Genomic DNA, 20783 nt, shown 5'->3' with positions numbered 1-20783 from the left:
AGGAGGGGCCCTGTGGCAGCAAGAGGGAGTCAGATCCGCTGCCGGAGGTTTGGCTCCGCAGAAGCGCAGAGTTGGGTGTTTGCGCGGAGCGAGCAAGTTCCCTGGCAGGAACTGGTTCTCTTTGGGATTTTGGCTGGGGGATGGGCGGGGAAGATGGCGCTGGCGAGCGCCTTTGTTCCCCACCAAACTGAGCTCTGTCGTCCGGGGGCTCAGCAGCTCTCCTTCCCTTTGTCCTCCAGCCTTCCCGCTTTCTGAGCAGAGCTGTTAACTTATGACTTCCCAGACGCTAAGTCGCGCTTGCTGTCGGAACACAGTCCGTCAGGCCCCTCCGCTTTTTGCAAGCCAGACTCGGGGGCTCTGCTTGGCCGGCGAGCCGCCCCTCCGCCCCGGCTCCCTCCCGCCAGTCCGTGGAGCGCGCACCGCCTCGCCGCCCTTCCTACCCTCTTCCGTGGGCCTCTCGTCTGCGCTTGGCTCCGGCGACTCCGTTCTGCTAATCCTCTGGTGGTTTTCTGGGTTATTTAGGCAGGTGTAGGTGGAATCTAAGTGATCAGCAGGACGCGCGGTGAGCCCAGCGTCCTCCTACGCCGCCATCTTCCTTTTGCTTTGTGTTTTAAGAGGTCTTACAGGGGCGCCTGGGTGGCGCAGTCGGTTAAGCGTCCGACTTCAGCCAGGTCACGATCTCGCGGTCCGGGAGTTCGAGCCCCGCGTCGGGCTCTGGGCTGATGGCTCAGAGCCTGGAGCCTGCTTCCGATTCTGTGTCTCCCTCTCTCTCTGCCCCTCCCCCGTTCATGCTCTGTCTCTCTCTGTCCCAAAAAAAATAAAATAAAACGTTGAAAAAAAAAAATTAAAAAAAAAAAAAAAAAGAGGTCTTACAAATGTACTTCAGGCCTTGTCCTTGAAGAACTTATGTGATAACTGAGGAGCAAGGCATTCTTAAAATGACTAGAGATCATTATGAGATCCTAACATTGTTAATACAATCTAACATTTATTGAGAACTTACTCTGCACGAGTCACTGACCAACATGACCCATTCTGGGAATGTCTATACCTTTGAAGCTTTAGATTCTGAAAACTGAATTTGTTCTTTACTGTATGTGCCCTTAAAGCTTTTGGGGGACAAATGATATGCTTACTTGATAGGAAATTGAATTACTGTTCCTTAATTCTGTAGGAGCAGGGACTCTTCTGAAAGAGTCAGTGGTCTCTGACATAACCTGTATTAGTACAAATAGCTAACATTTCTTGAATGCTTACTAAGTCTTGATTCTGCAAAGCACTCTACATACATGGCCTCTATTGCCACTTGTAATCCTATGAGAGACTGCTACTGTTTTTACCACAGAGAAAGGGACGAAAGCTGGGAGAGGGTCAGCACTTCCCCCAGGGTGGCACAGCTAGCAGAGGCAGACAGGGCATTGGGATGGAGGTCATTGCCTGCCCTGCTATGGGGGGGGTAGTGAAAGCACACACCTGGCAGGATTTTTGGTACCCTGCTTCTTTAGCCCCTGGAGGCCAAAGCCCTCAAGGTCTCCCCTGGCTTCCCCTGTGCCACCCTGTTCTGGTTTCCTCTCTCTTTTTTTAAAATCTTTATTTATTTATTTATTTATTTATTTATTTATTTACTTACTTATTTATTTATTTATTTATTTATTTATTTATTTTGAGAGAGAGAGAGAGAGACAGAGAGAGACAGAGGGCAAGCAGGGGAGGGGCAAAGAGAGGGAGACACAGAATCTGAAGTAGCCTCCAGGCTCTGAACTGTCAGCACAGAGCCCGACGCAGGGCTCGAACTCACAAACTGTGAGATCCTGACCTGAGCTGAAGTCGGATGCTTCACCGACTGAGCCACCCAGTGGCTCAGAAAGCCACCCTACTTTCCTCTTTTTCTGTCCCCACTTCTACCACCAAATTTCCCATTCTCCTTGATCTCAACTAAGTGTCAAAAGGAAAAAAAAAAGTCTGATCAGCTGATTGAAGTAACTCCCACTAAGGTACCATCACTTAGCCTTTCCTGGAGCTTACTCCTGAAAAAGAATCTCTAACTGGTGGGATATGTAATGGAAATCCTTTTTTTTTTCTTTACTGGAGTGCTCCACACCAAGTAAATACTAATAAGCAATCAATAGAGCTGCAAAGGACCAAGCACATGGTTAAGTAACTCTCACACGTGAATCTCATAGCAACTCAATGAGGTAAATGTTATTTCCAGGTTAAAGGTAAAGAAGTGGAGACTGAGAATGGCCAAGTGATTTGCCTACGGACGCATAGCTAGTAAAAGCAGCTGGCGTTACAAACCCTGAATATTAACGATTACTCTATTTTGCCTCTCACAGGTTAGCACCTTGGTGCACACCTTCTGGGAAGTCTACAGGTCCACCCCGTTCTACCACCTGGGAGGGAGAAGAGCTGGTCCTGGCCCATCCATCCACCACACAGCCGATATCAACTGAGTGTCTGATACTTCGCTCCGGTGAGCATATTCAAGTGAGTGGAGCCTGTGTTTGCCCCCAGGGCCTCAGACCGTAGTGTGCACATGTTCGGGGGAGTCACGTATGAATGGGTCTGGGGCTGAGCTGAGGGCCCATGAGAGAGACACGCAGGAAATAACTAGGATACAATGTGAAAAGTGCTCATGGGGACATAAGGACAAAGTGTGGGGAGAACAAAGGTAAGGTGAGCTTGGAAATTGAAGGAGAAAAAAAAAAAGCAAAACCAAAATCTGATCGATTTAAGGCTCTGTAGAGACATGATTCTACCTTTCTCCTAAATTCTAATGAATAACTCACTCCAGAATTGTGCAGTGGCCAGGTGGTGTTACTCTCACTTGCTAATGAATATAAGTAACTCCCTTTGGCGATACAGAAGGTGGGAGTAAGCAAGGCAGAGTCTTCAGGTACTGAAATTGGCTATTGATTTCCAACAGACACAGCCTGAGGCAGCATTTCCCAAATTTACTGATTAGAAGACAGCATTCCCCAAATCACCTGAGGCTCTTGTTAAACAAAATGATTCTCAGGCCCCACTCGGAATAATAAGTCCTTCCAGTGAATCTTACTGCCTGGGAGTTTTGGGGATGCGGGGGTGGGGGTGGAGGGCAAGACACTGTCTTCAGAAACGGTCATCCCTAAAGCACAGCTTCTTGAGCATTCGGTGCCCCATGGATCCCTTTGGTCTCATGGTTCCCTTTCCAGAAGAATATTTTCAAGTGCATACAATAAAATACAGTGGATCACAAAGAATATCAATTATACTGAAATACAGTTACCAAAGTATGTTAATGTATGTGCTTCTTTAATAATGCATTAAATCACAAGACCTAGTGGCAGGCAGGTCCAAAATGCCTGTAATTTCAAAGTACTGGTGAGTGTAAATGGTATTTCAAAGTGTCTGCAACAACTGTAATGCGATTTGAAAACGTAAATATCTGTGATTTCTACTGGTGACACTAAAGATTTTTTCTGCTGTGGGCTGATGCCTACATTCATAATTGAAGAAAATACTAAATGTCAGTCTAGTGAAAATAAAGGAGTAATTTTATTTACATCCAAGTTGATGGCCTCCCCTGATTAAGAGTGCTTGCTCTAAGGGATGGATTTTTAGTTGTTTGGGAGATGTCCAAGAGGCAAACATGGAACTACTTCTCTAGCCTCTTCATTCCATTTTTGTTTGCCACATTTGGAATCTTTTGGGGGGCGGCAGGGGGATTGCTGTGGGGAAAGATAGGGGATTCAATGATCTGAATCCCAATTTCCTCATCTGTGAAATGGGGGGTTTTACAGATTAGTGGTTCCTAAATGTCATATGGTAGCAGATGGCCAGCTGCCTGCACAAATTACTCAGGCTAGGAGTAGGGCTGGGGCAGGGGGTGCTGGTACAGTTACTACAGACTTCCAGGGCCACCCCTGGACATTCTGGTTTGGGAGATCTTGAGTAGGTCCAACAGTCTGTATTTTGAACAAGCAGCTCCCTATAATAAAGGTTTAGCTCAGAACTGCTCAAAGTTTAGACGTGTAAGACTCGTGGAGAACCCATTTAAAATGCTGACTCTCCTTGGGATACCTGGGTGGCTCAGTTGGTTAAGTATCCGACTTTGGCTCAGGTCATGATCTCAAGGTTCCTGAGCTGGAGCTCCGTGTGGGGCTCTGTGCAGATAGTGTGGAGCCTGCTTGGGATTCTCTCTCTCCCCTTCTCTCTCTGCCCCTCCCCCATACATGCATGCTCTTTCTTTCTCTCACAATAAACAAACAAACAAATAAATAAAAGCAGAGATAAAAAAGAGAATATATAAATAAAATAAATAAATAAAATACAGACTTTCCTTTATTTCTAACAATCAACATCATTATAAGGGCCAGAGGCTCCTTTCCCAAAACCTGGTAGCTCTTTCTCATCAGCACTATCTGACCTTGATGACTCCCTGGGGTGAGTTTCCTTGCCTGAACCCCACCCTGCTCTTTTTTGCTAGGTCTGCATTACTTAACTCTCACGTCTTTTCTCCTGTCCACCCTGGGACCCAAGTATTCTGAGTTTAGTATTCTAAATGTTCCTCTGGCTGCTTACGTTGTCTTTCTGGCTTGATATAAGTGCATTAAACATTACAAAAGGTGGTTAACCGAGTGGAACAAAATGGGATGTTTGTGCTTGGAGAGGGAGCTCCACACAGACTGCAGCTTCTAAAGCAGGAAATTAAAACCTTGAGAGGGAATCAGAGATAGAACTATTTGTTATGGCACAGAAAAGAGTTTTCGAGAAAATGCTGCAAACTGAATTAATGAGACAGCCAGGCCAACGCCCTCTAAAATAGAACCTGCTTTGAGATCACCTGCATGATTTTTATCCTGAACTTCCCTGCTAGGCCTGAGGACAAAGAACACTGAAGAAGGCCTCTGCTAGCCCCCCTGCCGAAGCCTAGGCTCCTGTGAGCCTTAGTGATGAGAATGGTATCAGTGAAAGCCACTGTAGTGCATACTAGCTGGTTGTTCTCTAGAAAGAACACATCATCTATGCTAAACCGACTCTTCTATCCAGTGATTAGTTCAGAGAAAATCATGTGCCAGAAGCCAGTTCAATCAAAGTACACCTTGACACTTCTACTTGGAATTCTGAGACACAGATTTCCTCTCTTGGTGGAGTGGTATGGTGTACACATGTAAGGCCTATCGCTTACCCTGTGCCTGTGGATAAGGCCAATACATAAAAGAGAGCTGAGAGAATTGTGGGGAAATGGAGCTGGAGCCCTGTTCAAACTGTGCCTGTAGCCCACCCTACCACAGGACTTTTAAAGTTCCTGGTATGAGAGCCAATGCATTCTGTTTATTGGCTTAAACAGTCAATTGGAACTAAGTTTTCTTTTACTTACAACTAAAAGTATCTTCCCCTCCCCCCCACCCTTTTTAATTTAAATTTTAGTTAACAGTGCAATATTGGTTTCAGGAGTAGAATTCAGTGATTCATCACTTATATACAACTCCCAGTACTCATCACAAGTGCCGTCCTTAGTACCCATCATCTATCTAGCCCATCCCTCACCCACCTTCCCTATAGCAACCCTCAGTTTTTTCTCAGTCATTAATGGTCTCTTGGTTTGTTTCCCTCTCTTCTCTTCCTTACCCCCTTCCCATATGTTCATTTGTTTTGTTTCTTAAATTCCACATATAAGTAAAATCATGTGGCATTTGTCTTTCTCTGATTGACCTATTTTGCTTAGCATAATACACCCTAGCTCCATCCACATCATTGTAAATGGCAAGATTTCATTCTTTTTGATGGCTGAGTAATATTCCTTGTAAATATATACCACATCTTCTTTATCCATTCGTCAGTTGATGGACATTTGGGCTCTCTCCATAGTTTGGCTATGGTTGACAATGCTGCTATCAACATTGGGGTGCATGTACCCCTTCAAATCTGTATTTTTGTATCCTTTGAGTAAATACCTAGTAGTGCAATTGCTGGGTTGTAAGGTAGTTCTGTTTTTAGTCTCTTGAAAAAGTGTCTTATGAGATATTTATAGCTCACGCTTCTTAGTTATCAAAGTGCTTTCTCAGTTGATGACAGTTAAGCCTATCATGAAGCCTGTGACATAGGGGAAGTATAGCTGTCACCTCCATTTGATTCACTTAATTCCATGTCCTCTGACTCCCAGTTCTGAGTCTTTCCGTAGAATAATCCTACGCTGGAATGACATTCATCCCAGTGAATTTCACCAGAAGTGCAATGTTATGGGACATTTTATTTGCCTATCTCACAGCAATTCCTCCCACCACATCTTCTTTTTAAATAAAACCCACATTGTCACTTTCTTTTCTATCCTCCCTTGTATCCTTCCCTTATGATCCAGCTTTGGCTAATTAAACTTAAGTGAAGTCCTTTAGGAGATGCTTTGAGGCACTCCAGGGAAAGGGCTTCTTTCTTTCTCTCTTCTTTTCTTTTTTCCTTCCTCCCTTCTGTTCACTTCCCTTCCCTTCCATTCCCTTTCGTTAAAAAAAAAAAAAAAATTACAGTTTATTTACTATTGAGAGACAGAGAGAGACAGAGCATGAACCTGGGAGGGGCAGAGAGAGGAGGAGACACAGAATCCGAAGCAGGCTCCAGGCTCTGGGCTGTCAGCACAGAGCCCAACACAGGGCTCGAACTCACAAACCGCAAGATCATGACCTGAGCCGAAGTTGGGCGCTTAACCGACTGAACCACCCAGGCACCCCTCGTTCCCTTTATTTCTTTTTCTACTGTCCCCACCCATCCTATCTGTCTATCTATCTATCTATCTAGTTTTAAATTTACATCCAGGTTAGTTAGCATATACCCACCCATCCTATTTTTGAATATGGCCATGATGCTGAGAGTTATGGCAGCCATCCTATGAGTAGCATGAGGCACTAAGCCAGTTTTCCAAGGATGGAAGAGATTGGTCCTTGATGACACCATGGTGCAACTGAATCAACACAAACAATTGACTTCCTCCAGAATTCTGGTTGTGTGAGAAAAGTAACTCCTATTTGTTTAGGCCACAGTCATATTTTCCAATATTTATAGCCATACATACTGGAGCTGGCAAAATTTGGCAATTTTCCTTTGAAAGAAGGTATCTGGCTGGTATGAGCCAAAATTTCCTTCAAAGAATATGGATGTATTAAAGTCAAAGCACAGGAAGCTATGAATTTGGCAGCTAGTTTGGCCACCACATGGTGTTCTTCTCATTCCTGTGCTCTCCTCTTGGGTGCCCTCATGCCTACAGCAGTCTCTGTGCTATGGTCAACATTGCATCCTTTCCTCTTTCTAAGGGAGCTCTTAGGTATGATCATGTAATTACTCGATCAGCTGCTCAAATCGTATGACCATTAGGACAAGTTAGTGAGAATAATGCTTTGCTCTTCTCTGAGACCCAGGGACTTATATAGTTACAGTCCCTTTAAGGACTCAAAGTACTCTTTTCTCTCCTTAAGATTCCCTGTCTACTTTTGAAGTCCACAGAAAGCAGGAAGGTATTTAAGATGAGGAAAAGTATATACTGTAGTTGGTTAGGGAGACCTGGTCCTTTGGATTAGAACTGTCTAATATCTTAACTGGCTGTCAATTATGGCTGCTTTAAGTCATGTTGTCTTTTATTGAGAGAGACTCTTAGTGGACTGTTGGCCAAATTGGTACAGAAATATTAAGTTGCATTGACTAGAGTTTTAAAGAAAGTGTGTAAGACAAAAAAGAGGTCCCAAAGCCCATTTCCCAGTGGAGAGATGTCTCTCAAATTTTCTCTATAAGATTGTAGAGTTATTTGACCATGATTTTGATTACTGAATACTTGCCCCAAAGAACCTGTTGGACAGAATGCCTATGGGTTTTTATGAGAGGGAACCAAGAGCTCCACCAGAGCTCATCTCAGGAGGGAAAACTCATAATTTCCCAGGGTGCCTGGGTGGCTCAGTTGGTTAAGCATCTGACTTCAGCTCAGGTCAAAGTCTCATGGTTTGTTCATGAATTCAAGCCCCACATCTGACAGTGCAGAGCCTGCTTCTGATCCTCTGCCTCCCTCTCTCTCAGCCCTTCCCCTGCTGGTGCTCTCTCTCTCTCTCAAGAATAAATAAACATTTAAAAAAAAAAAAACCCTCATAGACCTAACCTACAGAAAGTCCAGTAAACCTCTGGCAAGATTTCCTGCTGGCTCTCTGTGGGCTCAGTTAGTCTTCTACACTCAGCAGTAGAAGGGGGACATCATCAATTTTGGCAGGTGTGGCTAGCAGGGGATGGCATGGGTGTCTAGTGTGGAAAAATCACAATGTCAATATCCTACACTGGTATCTACAGAGATTTTCCAATATGGTCTATCCAGAGTCTTGGAAGCAACCGCAAATGGACAGTTGACGAGTGACCCTGAATGGCTTTGTTATAGACACCAGAAGACTGGTTTTATTTCAGAGGCAATTAAGGTGTTCATTATCATGGAGGTCCTCATCTTGACCTGTCTGACTGAAAGACTTAAGAATCTTTGTAATGTATACTGAGAAACACTCTGAGGTGTGGGATGGTGGTGTGTCCATATTATTTATTATGAATCACTAAATAATCCATACTGGTTTGTAGCACCTAAAGTCTGCCTTACTCTTGAACAAAAATATCATATGTGTCTAACTCCTTTTCAGTCTCACTATTGTTAGATGTAAAAAAAAACAAAAACAAAAACAATTCATTGTAACAATAGATATAGCTGCAGACGGTACAAGCAGGAATTGCCCATATAATGCATACATTACAGAAAGGATGCATTTAATCATTCATATATCAAATATTTATTTAGCACATATTATGTGCCAGGTAGTACATTTGGGCTACAGGAGAAAAAGAACAAAGATATAGCTTCTGACTTCAAGGTTGCTTCAGTCATTTTGGGTTGACAGAAAAGTCAAGATAATTATAAGATCTTTTGCCATCAGGATTATCCTAACTGGGAGAAATTAGTGCTTATTTTTTTGAAGTCTTCCCTCAGCCTTTACCTCTGCCCCAATAAGCCTAGATGTTTTTCTGCTTTTCCTTTACTTTTCTATTTTCTTGATTTCTTTCTTTTATGTTTCCCCTTTGAGATCATAAGTCTAATTTTAGTTCCCAGTCATTCTTTAATAGGGGTACCAGCCTAGGCAGTCTATGGTTGAGGTTTTTACTCTCCTGTGATATGTCATACTTAATTAACTGTCACCTTCACTATTAATATTAACTGAGATATTAATTTGATGAATTTTAATTTCTCTTAATCATAGCATCATTTTGATCCTTCATTGGATACCTCTTTAAAATGATACATGATACACGGTGCAGGAGAGACATATTTATAGTACATTAAAGTGCTTTTTTTAAAAACTCTTCAGTAATTGCATGTTTTCCTGGTAAGAATATCTGTTTCTTGAACAGGTGTACCCTGATTCCTTTGTTAGCAAATGGATGTTTTGTCTTGATCACCTCCTGACTCTGTTTTGCACTTTCAAAGGAAAATACTTTCAAATTTAAGAACTGTTTCTCTCCAGAAGAATTCTCCAGGGTTTGCTGCATTATCTGACTGGTAAGGGCTCTGTACTATTAATGGAGGCATCAAAAATATAAATGTGAAGGTTGGGTCTATTTGGTAGCAGAGTCTGTGGAGAGCTGGTACCCAGGAGGAAAGAACTGAGTCCGAGGGCAACTAAACCATCAAAAGAAGTCTGATCTATCTGCAGACTGTTTTTTTCTCTTTTTTCCCCTCATTCATTAAAAAATTCTTTCTGGTTTTTCTGTGATTCCTTCTGAATCCCCCTGCACCCTCACTATTGTCTCAGGTCCTTTCTGCACATCCCCAGCCCTCTATATATTGAAACACTGATGCAGACACCCATGGACTGCCTCCCCCAAGCCCCCACATCTTTGCAATGTGATTGGCAAAGAGAATAAACCTGATTAATTTTTTAAAGTAGGCTCCAAGTGCAGCGTGGAAGATCAGGGGTCACATGCTCAACTGAGTGAGCCACCCAGGCACCCTGGACCTGATGCATTTTTAGTATGAGTCTCCTCACTCAAGTCCAGTCACCTAGTTGTTGGAGACCCAGGAACACAATCAATTCCCAGCTCCTTGGTTCTGATATGGGCAAGTGAGGCTGGATAATGACAGCTCTCAGGCCTTCAGTTTCCTTATGAAAGGGAGAATGAGAGGGGCTCTCCTTCCTTCCCAGTCCCTGGATCATGACAGGGAGCATTTTGAACTTGGAAGGCCAGTACCAGGGAAGACAAGGACAAGTACAGTCACACAGGCAGCCTGCACTTGGGGCTTACTCACCTCCAGGTACACCACCCAGGGCATCACCAAGGTGGCCACCAGCAGGTCCGCCACGGCCAGGCTCACCACCAGGTAGTTGGTGGTGGTTTGCAAAGCCCGTTCCCTCAGCACTGCCACACATACCAGACCATTGCCGAAGACGATGGCCAGGATGAGCACGCAGTAGGAGAGGGCATAGTAGGCATGTGGGCGGGCTCGGCTGGCCCCCGTGGAGTTCTCTGCCCCACAGGTGGAGTTGATGTGGCCACTCAGCTGGCTCAGAGGCGCCATAGCCCAATGGGAGAAGAGTGACCCCAGTGGGTTTCCTGGGAGGAGACAGAAAACAATGTCTATAAAATTGGATACTTTGGAGCTTTTTTATTTATTGCTTTAACAAATAATTATTGAGCACTTTCTATATGCCTGGTAGTGTTTTAAGCACTGGAAATACAGCAATGAACAAAAGGGATACATATTCTTGCCCTCATGTAGCCCCCATTCTGGAGGAAAATACAGTAAGAAATAAGATAAATAAAGGATATAGTATGTTCGATAGTGATATGCATTTTGGAGAAGGATAGATCAGAGAAGGAGGTAAGGAGATGGGGAGAATTGTGTGTGTGTGTGTGTGTGTATGTGTAGGATATCTGAGGGCAATTTTTAATCAGAGTAATCAGGAAGCCCTCGTGGAGAAAGGGACAACTGAGTCAAGACCTGGAGGACATGAGGAAGCCAACCATGCAGATATCTGCAGGAAGAGTGGTTCAAGCAGAAACGATAGCAGGTACAAAGGCAGGACAGGCTGATGTGTGGAAGGTGGCAGGGAACCAGAGTGTCTGGAGTGAAGTGAGGCAGGTACAGAGCAGAAGGGGGTGAGGTCGAGAGGTTGTGCAGGGCCATTGAGAGAGCTATGCTTGGACTCTGAGTGAGGTGGAGAGCTGTGGCTGGATTAGAATCCCAGCTCTGCCACTTTCTACCACTGGGCCCTTGGCATGTTATTGCATCTCCCTGAACTTCATTGTCCTCCTCTGTAAAGTGGAGGGAATCCCGTAGGGTTTTTGTGACTAGCGAGTGAGCTATTAAGTATGTAAGACATTGAAAGTTATGATACCTAGCAAGCTATGTAAGTGTGAGCTCTTTTTCTCTTACTGGTCTGTCTGCCTTAGCTTCCCATCCCCCTTTCCTTGTTTCCTCTGTCTTCTTCTCTGTTGCCTCTGTTTGCTTTTTCCCCTGCTCCCTCTGTCTCTTCCTTTAGTTTCCCATTCTCCCTCTTGTATTTTACATGAGGCATGGTAGGAATGCGATGCTGGCTTGTGGGAGAAAAACTCAAGAGTAATGGGGTATAGAGAGGCAGTACAGTGGTTTTTATGTTTAGGGAAAATCTACGTGTGGAATTTTATTTGAAACCTCCTAATTTTAAAAGATTGGTTACCAATTAAAAAAAAATATTTAAGCCCCGTGGAGTCCCTCCTCCTTCCACCTGCAAAATCCCACATCCATGGGCCAATGACCCATGACCATCAGTTTTCGGCCTCTGACAGGGTCCAAAGCCCTCACTTTCCAAACAGGGAAATTGAGACCCAGAGAGGTGAGTAATATGTCTTAGGTCATAAAGCTTGTTAGCAGCAGAACTGGCATGCAGGCCTTCTGATTTTTCCAACACTCTCCTTTGGCATCTGAAAGCTACAACAGTTGTTGTGTTGTGATCCCACTGGGATGAACTAATCCTCAAACTGTGGGGACTTTGGACTTAGAGTGGGAAAGGCTCAGAGCCCATCCGTTGCCCCCATGACACCAGCCTGTTGGGGCTGAAGAAGAGACTCTGGACTCTTAGAGCCACATTTGTGCATGTCTGGGTAGAGATGGGGGTGGGGAGGGAAGGAGACAAAAATCACCATCTCCTGTAGAAAAATATGGAAATACCTGTGTCACAATGGTAGCAGTGCATCAAAGCCTTATGTGCTGGAAGAGGGACTCTTGCCCTGCAATCTTTGCTTTAGAAGGTCCCACTCTGGACCCCCTCTGTCATATCCTCCCCATGGGATGAGGTCATGCCCCCACCCCTCCAATAGTGCCAAGGAATGGGTCCACCAAGAGTTCACACTGCTATTCTGGATCACACTCTGGGTACCAAAGTCACAGAATTCTCTGCCCCAAATGCATGGACCCTGTTTCCAAGGCACAGGCCCTATTTTGGATCTGTCACCCTGAGGGTAGACTGTGTCATGTGTATTTGGGGCCCCTGGGCTCAAGCAATAGCTCTTTCAGGGGCCTCACATGAGTGGCTTGGGTGTAGCCTGAGGTAAGGAGAGAAGAGGATGGTGTCCCTGGGGCAGGAGTTGGGATGGAAGGCAGCTTCTCATGCCCTCTCACATTTTGCATTGAACTTTTAAGTGCCCAGGAATCCTGAATTCAAACCTAGCCTTCCAGATGGTTATGAAGGTATATTTGTCAAGGCAGGAGGATTAAACATTTTATTCACTGGTTTGTTGGTTATAACTAAAATATTTAGACATGGAGTACACAGGAACGCTCGCTCCAGCGTATCCCTGGCAGAGATAGAGGCTGACTTGGTGGCCAGGATTTGCTGTCAATCCTGTATCTGCAGCTCTCCTTCGATGAGGGGATTGGCCTAATCATGTCTGTCATTTTATGCCTCATTTTGAAATGTTTCATCCTGGAATGCAAAAGTGTTAAAATGAATAAATGATTGTAAGGGGCTGACTTGGAATGAATGCAGAGAATTGTTTTTTTTAAAAATTGTTCTTTATCTTGGCACACTATTTGTACTCAATATATTTTAAAATATAATAGTTTTTGATAATAATTATAATTTTCTCATTATTTGGAAAGGGCAGCTGCTACCCTGAAGATATCAGTGCTGCTGCCAAGAGCTTTGTGAAAAATACAATGCTTTCTGATTGTTCAAGGATATTTTCACCTTTGAGATTGGCTTGGACACAGAACACCTTTCCTTCTGTGACTGGACCACTTTGAAAAGTAGTGGCCAGAAATTAGTCTCTCATGGGGTCTGTAGCTGACCAATGATTTCTTAGTCTCATCTTGTCTGATAGGTAAGATAAAGCACAAAACCTTGGGATATTTGTTCTGATCTTGGACTTCTTACTCTGCTGAGGTTTGATAGCTACTTAAAAATAGTACAGCTGAGGGGCGCCTGGGTGGCTCAGTCAGTTGGGCGGCTGACTTCGGCTCAGGTCATGATCTCATGGTCCGTGAATTCGAGCCCCGCATTGGGCTCTGTGCTGACAGCTCAGAGCCTGGAGCCTGTTTCAGATTCTGTGTCTCCCTCTCTCTGACCCTTCCCCGTTCATGCTCTGTCTCTCTCTGTCTCAAAAATAAATAAACGTTAAAAAAAAATTTAAAAAAATAGTACAGCTGAGTGTCAATGACTAGTTATACAAAAAGAAACCCTCAACTCTGAAAGTCAATTCTGAGCCTGATGTTGGAATCACAACTGCATGGATTTCTGATTTATTATTATTTTTGCATTGTATCATATCTGGCCTAAGATTCTTTATAGTAGAAGGTAGGTGTGAACCTTGGCTGTCCAAGCAGTTCCTGATGAGTTGTGGGTGTGGGGGATGGAAGCAGAATATGAGTGAGATGCTGGATTACTCCCTGCCTCTCAGCTAATTGTATCAACTTTCTCCCTCCTTAGGTCTATCTATCCATCTTTTCTTTCTTTTTCTTTCTTTCTTCCTTCCTTCCTTCCTTCCTTCCTTCCTTCCTTCCTTCCTTCCTTCCTTCCTTCTTTCCTCCTCCTCCCCCCTTTGCCCTCCTCCTCCTCTTTCTCCTCCTCCTCTTCCTTCTCCTCCTCCTCCTTCTTCACTAGGATTGCTTATATAACACATAGCCGGGCTGGGCTTCTTCATTTCCTTCTCCCTCTGATAAATATATTACCAGATAGCAAACTGGTTTCAGGAGAGCCTGGAGAATTTGTTACCTTAATAATCACTCTCTAAGTAATATATATTTATAGTCTGGTTTCCTCATCAGCAAAATGAGGATATCATACCCACTCCATGGAGTTACTGTGAAGATCAATAAAATTATATATGTAAAGGTTTGGCAGTACTGATGATTTGGGCTGGATAATTCTTTGTTTGGGGGACGGTGTTGTCCTGTGCATTTTAGGATCTTTAGCAGCATCCCTGACATGTACACACTAGTACCAGTAACACTTCCCTTCACCCAGGTTGTGACAACCAACCAATGCCTCCAGACATTGTCAAATGTCATTTGGGTGGCAAAATTGTCCTCCCAGGTGAGAATCATGACTCTAGCATAATGCCTGGCACAAGCACTTGAAGTACTGTGGCTTTTATTGTTAAAGGAGAAGAGGGAATAAGTGAAGCGGTCAGGTAAACTACTACTGCAGAGTGGCTAATGGACTTGGAGATTAGGAGATTACTGGTGACCTCAATAAAGAGTGGTAGTAGTTAAGAATGGATGGGAGGTGAGAAAGTGGAGAAGGCAAGGACTAGAAGATTATGGCTGGCCTTAAAGATTCATTCTACATAACACTACTCACAAATTTTAATGAGCCTTTGATCTTCTTACAAAGTATTGATTTATTTTGGTCTTTATAGTTTATTTTAGCATCTCTGAAAGTGAGTGCATAATATATTTTAAAAAGGAAAGTGACAAAGAGTGGTCAGGTCCCCATCAACTATGACATATATCCTGCTTCACTGATATTCAGTTCCTCAGGGCTGAGCTACCTCATGCCTGGAGCATTTGTGGGGTGCCTCCTTGGCACTTGGTTGCATACCAGGCTTGTTAGGAAGATACTCATTAAGGCTTACAAGGTTTTAATTATTTGTTCCCTTTCCTTAAGGATATTAAATTAGGCAAAAAACAAACACAATAAAAACTAAAACACTTGAGTTCTCACCTCCTTCTGAAGATAGTAGTCATCATCTCTTCTGGTTACTACCACGTGCCAGGCACTGGTACTTTACATGTATAATGTTAATATTTACAGTAGCCCTGAAGGTGGATATTGATATCCTTTTTTTTTATATAGATTAAAAAACTGAGTCAAAGAAAGGTTCAGTAACTTTCTCAAGATTATATACTATATAGGAAGCTGTATAGAGCCTAGCTTTGATCTTAAGTCTCCTTAAATATCAAACTCACAACTTATTTAATGTGTCTATTCTGGGGGTGGACATTGATGTATGGAGTCATTTCTAAGTAGAGATGTTTTTTTTCTAAACCCAGAACAGAACACCTTAATAGCAGGGTTCCATGGCCAAATCTTCATTTGTATCATAGATTCCTGTCTTTTGCTATCTCTAACCTTTCACTCAGTTACATCCTGACCTCTAGTCTCCACAGCTTTTCTGGTTCTGGGCTTCAATGCAGATTTGCTATATTGGTTGAAAAGGTTGATAATTATGGCTAAAATTTGTAAGCATTTTCATATTTAAATCTCACAACAACCTGATAAAGGAGGTAGGTGCTAGTATTACTCCCATTTTGCTGATGAAGAAAGTAAGTAATAGAAAGGTTAAGTATCTTGTTGGGGTCATACAATAATAAATGATGAAACTGATTCAACCCGAGATCTGTTTCTAGACCTTATTTTCTTAACTACTCCACTATTGAGGTAAGGAAGACAAACTGGAAATAGAGACTCATTTGAAAACCTTGCCTTTTCAGAGTATCTTGTTCATAGCACCTGACCAAGAACAGTGAAGTCAGTGCAGGTGCACACTGCATTTGAAATAGTGGGAGTTACATTGTCATTATTATTAGAGGTAGTCTTTAGCATTTCTATGGCACTTTGTTCTTGAGAATTGTTGTCTAGTTTATTTTCCTAATGAAGATTCACAAATGCATTAAAATACATAGCATATTTACACATTCGGGCATATTTACACTGTTGGAAATTGTACAGGGAAAAACCATAGCTAGTCTCTGAGATCCAGTAGCTAAGGTAATATACATTTTTTTCTCTAATTAAACCTGCCCCATAGAGCAGAGAATTCCCACTTTCCATCACAACTTTGAATGACCAAGCATTTTATCATTCTAATCAGAGATAAAATGGGAACTCAATAGATCAGTCAATAAATAAGCAAATTATAATCAATGGCAAACTTCAGTGCATTAGGTATTGACTTTAATATTGAGTAAGACCTATTTGGTATTTGCTTTAATTCATATTCTATAATAAGCAACCTTATGTATAGATGCTTTAATATCAGGCATTCATTTGGATACTGTCAGTATTTTCCTTCCTTGAGACCCCTGCTCACTGCTAGCCATACAGACCTTTGAAAATGTTCAACTAAAAATAAACAAGTGTCTGAGTAAGAATCTTTTTAATATCATGTTTGCTTCTCTTTGGCTACAAGAGATCCAATGGTGTGTCAAGCAGTGATTCTTCACTCTTACCCCAGGACAGATATCTTACTGACCTTTTAGTATTAGTAAGCAAAGGGCTTCACCTATAAAGTGCAGATAGGAATGCAGAATGAGCTTAGAATCCAAGTTCCACTTTGCTATTGCTGCATTATTATTGTGCGTGCATTTTGCTAGTATTCAGTTAAACTAAATGCATGAACTGGATATGCATAAACTAAATGCATGCCTAATTACAATGACTTCCATTGACCCAATAAGCTACAATAAGTAATGAAAGTCCAAAAATTAAACAACAACAATACCCTCAAAATCATACGCTATCATTAAAGAAAACATACACAATCATCATCTCAAGTACTGCATATCTCTGTTGGGAATAATTGAATTCTGACTTGGAAACAGCCTGACTTTAAATAGACCATTGAAAACAATGCCTCTCTAAACCCTCAGCCCTGGATTACCAGGATGCTAAATTGGGAAGTTTAAAATGACAGACCCTTACAATTAAGTGAGACCCTTAAGGGGAATACAATCAACTTCCATACAAATCCCAGGGATAGTAACAGCTTTTTATTTTCCATCTTTTAATTCTGTCTTGATATAGCCTCTAGAGCCCATGAGGATCTAATTTTGGGGGAAAAAGAGAAAGAGAACAGGTTTCTATTGTTCAAGAAATGAGGGGAAAATGACAACAATTTCTTTGGGGATTTTAGGTTTTTAAATAAGAGAGGGTACAGAGTTTTAATGCATATTCTTAGAGAACCACAGAACCCCAAGCTGGTTAAATAACCTTCCAGGAAATGCTGTGTATTAAATTAGAAACAAAAGGAAGAATTACTTACCCTGAAAATTTCTTCTGATTTCTCGAGACTGTGGAGTTTAGCACCTCAGCTCCTGCAGTCATTTACTGACAGCAGACATGCCCAAGCAAAGCAAACTTTGCCTTTCCTAGGACACAGAAACTGTGGAAATGAACAGAAAGAAAATCACCCATTTTTGCTTCTAAGGTGAAATCACTTGTGGGCTGCTCTTAAAGCTTTCCTATTAGACCTTACTGCATGCTTCATAGCTGCTTTCAAATTCATGCGTTTTCTCTGGAGGACTTGGGAGGGACCCTAAACTGATAGTGCTTGGGTCAGCCCTTCAGAGGCTCTGTCCTTGGTGCTGAAAGCGAGATGTAGCAGGCTGAAAGCAGGATTCGTTTTCTATCTCGCTCTCCTCTTTTCCCTCTGAGCCTCTATCTGCTGCGTGCTATGCTTTTTTAGTACATGTGTGTTTTCCCCTCGGTGCTCTTTTTATCCCAGTTATTCCACTGTCTTTCCTTCAATGCTTTAATTTCTTTTGAATAACTCTAACCTTCCTCAGCTTAATTGCCAGTGCAGGTTTCGGTGGGTGTAAAGATGATTGGTACAGAAGAAGCAACAGATCAACAAATCGATACCACAAGTGGTTAATATAAATCAGTGTCATTTAAAACACAATTGACAGAATAATTGAACTTGGAGGTGTAAGCTTGTCTGGGAAAAGAAAGTTAAAGGAAATATATTACAGTGGAAGCAAAACCAAGGCACGGAATATAACTGGTGATAAAGATGCGATAAGCTTAATACTGTGAGAAATGTTAAATATTTGTTTAACAGCACTCCTTGCATTCAGAGAACTTTACAAAATCATTTGCGGATTCATTCTCATTGTTCTTCTGAGGTATATGTGAGTAATTTTTCTTTTCTTTTTTAAGTTTGCTTTATTTTGAGAGAGAGGCAGAGAGGGGGGAGAGAGAATCCCAAGCAGGCTCTGCACTATCAACCCAGAGCATTATATGGGGCTCAAATTCACAAACCATGAGGTCATGACCTGAGCCAAAATCAAGAGTTGAATGCTTAACTGACTGAGCCACTGTGTGGCTGATGCCCCTATGTGAGTAAATTTTCTAATTTTAGAACTGGCTAAAGCTGGATACAACTAAGCGCAATGTAAGTAAAAGTCAGTTTCTGAAGCACCACTAGAACTTAATCTTAATATGGTCACCTGTCTATATAACATCCTACCATGGAATCCTAACTATTCCCTGTTCTCTTGTTTTTGAGCTCTTCTTCTTCCTTCAGACAGGGTGGCAATTCTTTCACTCCTTTCTCTGCCAACAGTGGATGTGCTTGGCAGTTGCACTGCAGATTGTCATGGGGAAGCTAGTCCCAGTTTGACTATGCTGGAGACCTCTGCTGGCTGAGAAAGAAGCAGAGGCAACAACAAGGTTTAAATACTGCTGTTACTAACAACAGCCACGTTTATTGAGCATATACTATTTAGTCAGTCATTTTTAATGCACTCTTTCTTTTAATCCTTTCAACAACCCTGAAAGGTAGGTATTATTTTTACATCCCTAATTCATAAGTAGGAAAACTGAGGCTTAGGGAGGTTAAAATAATTTCTGAAGGTCACACAGCTGACAAACGGTGAAGTCAGGATTTGGATCCAGACATCTTAGTTCTGGAGCATGTTCTCTTATCCACTGTGCTATAATTCTTCAAAGGTGAAAAATTCAGATTTCCTCAGAGACTGACAATATGTCATAGAGAATAATAATTATAATGACAAAAATTATGATATCAATGATACACTATTTGTATGGTGACTTATAATTTTAAATTCATGTTCTTGTCTGCATCTTACATAAATCCTTATGATGCCCATTTTTATAGAGGCTGTTGTGGATTTAATTGTATCCCTCCACCCCCTACTCCCACCCCAAATCCATATATTAAAAGCCCCTCAGAACATGACTAGATTTAGAGATAAAATCTTTAAAGAGGTGACTAAGTTAAAATGGTGTCCTTAATCCAATCTCACTATTGTCCCTATAAAAAGACAAAGAGATACCAGGGAGACATGCAGAGAGGAAAGGCCATGTGAGGACACAACAAAAAGGCATCCATCTGCAAGTCAAGGAAAGAGGACTCAGGAGAAACCAAACCTGCTGACGTGTTGAACTTGGACTTCTAGCTTCCAGAACTGTGAAACAATTAATGTATATCATTTAAGCCCCAATCTGTGGTATTTTGTTATGTCAGCTGTAGGAAACTAATACAGAGGCTAGAGAGGTTAGGTCCCATATCCAAGGTTGCTTATGATTTATAAGGCATAAATACATTGTTATGTGGCATAATTGTATTGAATGTGTCCTAAACCTGGAACTCCCAGCTTGAATGTAAACCCTTAGTGTCTTCTCACGTAGGCTAGGGGATCAAAAGAATATGCACTGTCCAGGGTTGGCATGTCTGACATGTAAAATCAGAGAGAGTGTGTGAGTGGAATGAAGCAGAGGTGTATTAAAAATTCAAGGTCTTAATTGCTCATTTTCAGTATCATGGTTCTGTGCTTATTTTCTTTAACGTCTGAAGATATTGTATCTAATGATAATACTGCTCTGGAAATGCATAAATGTAGCAGGGAAGGCCACATTTCTAAACTTTCTGTGTTGGGATCCCATGGTGTATCCTCACAGGGCAGCTATAAATGTTGCTGGCAAAATTTTCCTCAGCATTTTTTGGAATGTCTTTTTGGGCAAAGTTCAAAGGAAGATAATGAGGGATAAAGATTCTTATTCTAATTCTATATAGGAGCAATGGATAGAGGAGTTAACAGATCCAGGATGTCACCTCAGTCTCCAACAGCTGTCTCTCTCATAGACTTCCTGACTGCCTTGGTGAAAAGAAGGGGATTGGTGTAGGAAATGAAAGGGGGTGGTGAGTGAGGTGGTCTTTTCTCTCAGGACATCAGTGTAGGTGAAGATCAGCAATTGCTCCTTTTAATCTGGCACTTTTCATTCATACTCACAACACTGAACAAATTTAATTATTTTAAGTAAATGGAACTCTTATTCATGATTGGCATTGAAGATTTTGAGATCTGCCTTCTGGGAAGAACTCCAGGACGCCTACAGAACAGACATGCTTGGGCAGAAATCAAGAAAAATGCAGATCATTTTTCTCATCTTCCTTCCAGGAACCCATCTCAATAGCATGACTGGAACATTCCCATGCATCAGCCAAAGAGTGCTTCATGAGGGAAGTCTTTATCTTTTGAACTTGCAATAAGAGGTTTAGAGCAAGAGTTA

General features: G+C 42.2%; 1 protein-coding gene across 1 annotated transcript in view; it reads right to left on the bottom strand.

Annotated features, from left to right (window-relative positions):
* Nucleotides 1-17613, bottom strand: part of DRD3 (dopamine receptor D3) — a 47802-nt gene extending 30189 nt beyond the window's left edge. Inside the window, exons 1-2 of the mRNA XM_086675393.1 lie at nucleotides 17512-17613; nucleotides 10298-10602 (exon numbers count right to left, since the gene is read on the bottom strand). Coding sequence (XP_086531519.1) covers nucleotides 10298-10567 — 270 coding nt within the window. The 5' untranslated portion in view covers nucleotides 10568-10602; nucleotides 17512-17613. The remainder of the gene's footprint in view (nucleotides 1-10297; nucleotides 10603-17511) is intronic.
* Nucleotides 17614-20783: the final 3170 nt, after the last annotated feature.

The sequence above is a fragment of the Puma concolor genome, chromosome C2 (assembly GCF_028749965.1).
Source record: "Puma concolor isolate L17-30 chromosome C2, mPumCon1.1.hap2, whole genome shotgun sequence".
Lineage (NCBI taxonomy): Eukaryota > Metazoa > Chordata > Mammalia > Carnivora > Felidae > Puma > Puma concolor.
This window is presented reverse-complemented; position numbering and strand designations above follow the sequence as displayed.